Source organism: Ascidiella aspersa, chromosome 2 (genome assembly GCF_963924565.1).
Source record: "Ascidiella aspersa chromosome 2, kaAscAspe10.2, whole genome shotgun sequence".
Lineage (NCBI taxonomy): Eukaryota > Metazoa > Chordata > Ascidiacea > Phlebobranchia > Ascidiidae > Ascidiella > Ascidiella aspersa.
The window spans coordinates 9625562-9631584 of NC_139448.1; the positions used below are offsets into that span (position 1 = coordinate 9625562).

The following is a 6023-nucleotide window of genomic DNA, read 5'->3' on the forward strand; positions in this document are numbered from 1 at the left end:
TCGGGCAAAAACAAGATATGTCCCGAAAATAAATTTTTGGCCCATATAATTCTTTATTTCGACTGAGAGAATAAAAATGTCGTTGGAAGAAGTAGCATTTTTGGTAAAATCCGAATTAGATTAGAACAGGGGTCTGCAACCTTTTTCTAGTCGCGGGCCAAAACCAAACTTGAAAAAATCGCGATTTTTTTTGGTATACCGGTATTTCATTTAAATTTTTCGCGAGTTTTTATTACATTGCAGAAAATAGAAAATAAAAAAAATGTTATAAAATGTATATCCAATATTTTTTAATACTTTTTCCCATTTTGCGCTACGCACTTGACAGCCTTCCACGGCGCAACGGTAAAGAATCCGCGGGCCGTAGGTTGCCGACCCCTGGATTAGAACTAGAATTAGAGCACACAGTCAATATAAAAGTTGATTAAAATTAGAATTAGCCTCATTTTGCTCTAATTAATTTAATTAGAAACCTGACAATATTAAACCTTTGAAGCTGTCAATTAACTGTTTTTCTGACAGATTTAAAGCCTTGATCTATCTTCTAATGCTTACTGGTTTAATTTACCTAAAAGAGGTTATGGTTAAGTCAAACATACCTCGATTTGGCGCTGCTCATGAATCCTACCACAGTGCACTTTATTTGGGTCCAGGATGCGTTTGGGTTAGGGTGGGTCAAGTAATATTGATAAATAATTAATACAATAATACTTGACCCACCCTCACCCAAACACTAACTCGCACCCTAACCCAAATGTTGTGCGTTCATTAATTAATTGTGGTAGGATTCTAGACCAGTGCCCTTGACTTTCTTTCGCACATTTCTAGAAAGCACACCTCTGATGTTATTTAAGCCTTTCCAGCAATGAACGCTATTTCAAGAAAGCTTTTTTCAAAATTACAAGAAGTGTCTGAAACTCTCTTTTTTTGCGTCTGGCAAAACGTCTGTCACGCTTCACTGCTTGCATTGCGTCTTTGCATAATGGAATTCACTTGCAAAGTGATTGGCTTTTTATGGTAGGTAGAAAACATCGGAATAAACTGTGAACTATGGGTGGAATTTGGGAATTTATGGAGAGGTTAGGGATTGGGTGGATCCAAAGGGGTGGGGGCAATAGGAATTACATTTCTAGTGAGCCTTGGTGTATTTTTATAAAAAGCTTTCTCCCCAAAATCGTCATGTGTCTCATCGCAAACTTGAAAATCAAAGTTTGGACAACTTTAACGATTTTAAGCCGCTTTTTCGCTTTGTCAATAGATAACATATTTTAATATATATTTATCTTTTGTATTGAAGGTTACACCTCACCAATCGAAGAAATAAGCAAACTGTTAGGTGCTCTTAAAGCTGCTTATTATGACGTCACGATTCGATGTAGCTTGTGACGTCACGTTATGCCGTAACTTTGTGTCGCTGAAAAAATGTCATGGCCCCAAACAAAAATATTAGACTCCCGCCTGGTTTGGCTTGGGGTTCATAGAGAAAATGACCTAACAGCACAACCTATGGTAAAGTACAATATTAAACATGTACTTTTGCTTTGCTTTTATTCATAAATCACGCGATACTCGTTACTCGTTAGATCCGAGTATTTAGAGAACCTAATCTCCAGTAGGCGGCATTGTCTTTTTTTTAATCTTTGTTCTCCAAACTTCCTGAGACCCGACCGGTTCAAAGGTCATTGATGACGTGATAGTAGTCAGGGCAGTAGAATTGCTACGAGTAATACAAGCAATGTTACCCTTATGCAAGACAGACGTAGGAAGGACTGGTTATTCAAGATCTTTGATTGACGTATGTGTTGGCTTTGGCCCGAAAATGGGGGGGGGGGGGGGGGCGCGATAATAAATGTTATCTCACCAGCGAAAAACATATGAAGCATACACAAAATTAACTTATGAACAACCAATGTTATATGGGTGTTATTTATGCGTGTCTTTTGACTTGAGTATTTTGGCATTCAAACGAATACAAAGTTTTCTTAAATGTACGTGTATAAAGCATGTTTAATAATATTTAAATCTTATTTAATAAATTCAAATATTTTAAGATAAAAACAACATTATTTTCACTTTATTAACATAAGTACATCGTCATACGTTGAAAATAGCGCAACTATACTTTCGATAAAGTTGAAATCACTTATAATTATATCGCGACAAACAGAAGAGCTTGTTTGTTTAGGGTTCTGCTTACTAGACACGACCGATACTTGGTGGTTTTTTTTTTGATATCCGATATTAATAACGTGCACTTTTTGTTTGCCAAATTTTTCTTTATCCACGCACGAAATGTATGTACAAGCCATTATAAGCAGATCAATCGCATCTCAGTTTCATGGTAGTAGCTTTCAAAGCAACGTCATATCCCTTCCAACGCCGCCAGACGATGTTCATGGCGCGTCCGCTCGACGTTCTTGCCCACCTTCCATTCAAGTGCGAGTTGTGGCATCTCTTAAAGCACCAAGCTCTCTCGTACTTTCTGGCGCAATTCTTGGATCTAAACAACAACAAGATTCATTATTGCAGCGTAGCAACCTAAATTTGAGAACCTAGTTTGTTAAAAGCAACTTCCTCTATGAAAAGTAGAAGTTATAAAAAATTGTAAAAACGCAAAATGTAACAAAAATGTTGTTAAACTAGAAACTAAAACATTTGGAACAAACTATTTTTATGTGTGAATGCGCTACGACTTGTTTGACTTTTTTTTATTTTTGTGTCGTTTTGGAAACGCGATATAAAATCAATGATACCGACTTACCTTCCGTCGTGGTCTCGGTCTTTGGTTGAAAACTGCATTCCGTTGTGTAACCTCAAACTGTCACCAGCTGTACCACTGTACCCAGCTACCAGCAGTGTGTAGTTGCTAGCCTCGTTCCCAACAGAGAATGAACTGAAAAAACATCGTTGTAAAAATAAAGACAAAGTCCAATGTTATACATTTCATATTGAATGAAAAAAGTAGTCGATTCATATTTTCACCCAGGTAGTAGCACTTTTCAAGCATACAATAAACATGTTTTGGGTATTTTACTAACTTACCTGTATTCTGCGTATCTGTGTGTATTGTTGAAATCGTACAAATCAATGCGAAGCCGACATTGCTTTCCATATGTTAGCGTGTGGATTCTTTCCAAGCCTGTGCATTAATAAGACATTACCACCAGATTTGTGAAATTAGAATTGCTACATTGTTAACAGGGGCGTATCCAAAAATCCATAAAGGGGCGGTCCCGAATTTTCAACTTAAGGAATTATTCCCCTTTTTTCCGTCTGACGTTTATGACGTCATAGAATAGTGACGTTAATGACGTCATAAATTAGTTTTTTTTTGACGTCATAATTAAAACAAACAATTAAAAACGGCCTATTAACGTTCAGGCAAAAAACTAAACCAAGACCGTGAAATATATGTGATTGATTTTGGTAGATCCTTGTACGGGACTACGCTAAATTCCAAGCACGTTTCTCGCTACTTGCAATGCTAAACGAAGATCGTCTTTGTCGGGTGTTATTGGATTATAATTACGTTGGCGTTGTCAATATAGCTGTTTTGCGAAGCAAAAAGCAGCAACCGAGTTTAAATAAAAACTCACTAATTTATAAAATTGCAGAGTGCATTGCCCGTGCTCTACATTATGCTGTCAAATATCATATACTTCGCATTTTCAATTCAGTTGACTGATGGTCCGTAAATAAACATGAATGCATTGCAGGAAACAAGCCCGGGCCGAGTTGTACATACAAGCTCGGGAAATTGAAAAGCCTACGGGCTACGACAAAGATCGACAAGATCAGTGTGTGCGGCATTGGGTAAAGCCTTGACGGAAAGATTACATGCACGCGAGATTGCTTAAATCTATCAGAGTTTGTTTTTTGAATTTAAAACACGTATTCAATGAACGATACACACACAAATGTGTGTTTAACAAATGTGGTGAAATGATTTAAATTTTTATCCACTTAATCATAGCCCAGTTTTTCCTAGCATAATCTTGGCTGTTTTAAAAAAGAAAACTAAATAATGAAGTGCAAAATACAATGGCCAGGTTTGATTTTTCTTAAGAGGTTCACAATCTATTAATGTCTGATTCGCTATTGCAAAGTACGCAATTTTTAGAACTATAAACGTTTTAAGATATAACGGTTGCAATCTTTCTAGGCCAGTGGTTCTCAAACTTTTTTAGCTTGCGGCACACTAAAAATTTTTAACCGAACATCAATATAGTATTTTTTACAATCGCCGTTAACACACGACAAACTATATGTAAATGTCCAAATAGCAAAAAGTCAACTTTATTATGATACAATATTATATAATCACATTTTGTCATCCATTTTTGACGATAAACTTTAAAACTATCATTTGATTTGATTTCCATTCTTTTTTTAGCGTTGAAACACTTTTTTTAGCGTTGAAACACGTAAGATGTAAAGCAAGTCGATGAACAACCATAGCACTGTTGCCTGCTGCATCATGTTGGTACAACTAGTCTATAGTGAGGTTCGAACTCACAACCTCGGTCATACAATGACCATCGCTCTACCAACTGAGCTACACAGGCTCAGAGAGGAGCAAGTCGAGTAACAATCATAGCACCGTTGGCTGCTGCATACCGTTCGTACAACTAGTCTGAGGGTACAACCAATGCTGTACAGTAAGCCCTGCAACGCTGTTTGTGGTTGGGAAAACATTTCCTTCCTAAATTACAATTTCCTTCATGGAAATTCATCGAATTTCACTTCTATAAAAAGCATTGTTAGGTGCAACGTGGAATGGATTAACCTTTACAAAAGGTTTTGATTACCGACGACAATCGTTGCTACGACATTTTAAAAAACATGTTTTAATATGCCAGGAAGCTAAATCATTATTACGCACATGTCTAAAATGAGATAATGACCAAATCGCAACAGACTTCAAAAGTGTCTTACCGTACAGTGCGTTTTTTCAGCTAGTGTTTCTTGCAACAAAATCCTTGTAAAAGTAATTCCAACGTCATCTAGTAACTTGATGTACTATATGACAGGGGTGGGCAAACTGCGGCTCGGCTCGCGGCATGTCTTTTGTGGCTCTTCTAGCGAATCGTAAAATTGCCAAAAAAATCGTAAAGGCTACCAATAGTACCGTTTTCTCTTTTTTATTTTCTTTATTTAGGCCAGCATTTCGTTTATGACGTAACACTGGACATAGAATCCGAGACAGCAAATCAACGCAATTTCATTGCCAAGGTTTAAGAGATTAGCCATTCAAACAAAATACTGATATTGATAAAAACATGAACTTACATTATTTACCGTTTTTGTATTGAATTAATTTTAAGGTTCTCTAGTACTTGTATTTATTGCAAATGGCTCTTCCATTGAATACTTTTGCCCACCCCTGCTATATGACGCCTTCAGAAGGTGTAAGTCACAGTCATTAACACATCTAGCAATTGTTCAGATACTTAAACTAATGTTTCTTGCAAAGCAAATAACCAGCACAAAAAATAAGGAAACTGTAGCCCCTGCAGCATGTTAAGCGAAGCGTGTCTTTTGTGCCTTTCTATGTACGTGTTCGCGTGTTTTGTGTTGGCCTGTCGCCCCCGTGGCAACTGGTGTCAGTCATCAGAACACGCAGCTTGCAGAATACAAGCTTGCCACTACAAAACGGCGATCACCAATGGGCGTATGGCATTGCGTACCTGAGTAAGCCGGGGAAAAAAACCTATGGCATTTCTTGAGGCTATTTACCAGGCTAACAAAGTAATTTAAATGGATTATAAATCCTGAAATGCTGGAAACAATGCAACCTCTAAAAAATAAATTTAACATTACCACCACCCGAAATTAGTGCTAACCCCAACCCTAACTCAAATCAATGTAATATTTCTAATAGGTTTATTTGAATTACCAGTGAGCCGGGCAAATCTCCAATATACATTATACTCCTAATATATACTTCCTGAAGCTATTTACCCGGCCAACAAGGTAATTCAAACAGATTCGAGGAAAAGTCATGAAAATAAATGAAAATAAAA

General features: G+C 37.0%; 1 protein-coding gene across 1 annotated transcript; it reads right to left on the reverse strand.

Annotated features, from left to right (window-relative positions):
• Nucleotides 1-2319: 2319 nt before the first annotated feature.
• LOC146163505 (fibrinogen C domain-containing protein 1-like) lies at nt 2320-3666 on the reverse strand. The gene is made up of 4 exons (XM_083380526.1): nt 3660-3666; nt 3043-3139; nt 2762-2893; nt 2320-2500 (listed from the first exon to the last, which is right to left on the reverse strand). The coding sequence occupies exons 1-4, from the start codon at nt 3664-3666 to the stop codon at nt 2320-2322; spliced, it is 417 nt and encodes a 138-aa protein (XP_083236652.1).
• Nucleotides 3667-6023: the final 2357 nt, after the last annotated feature.

What these genes read in the sequence shown, in the direction of transcription:
- LOC146163505 (XM_083380526.1), bottom strand. An exon ending in CACAGATACGCAGAATACAG is followed by an intron (nt 2,894 to 3,042) that starts GTAAGTTAGTAA and finishes ATGTTTTTTCAG; the next exon opens with TTCATTCTCTGTTGGGAACG. An exon ending in GACCGAGACCACGACGGAAG is followed by an intron (nt 2,501 to 2,761) that starts GTAAGTCGGTAT and finishes GTTGTTGTTTAG; the next exon opens with ATCCAAGAATTGCGCCAGAA.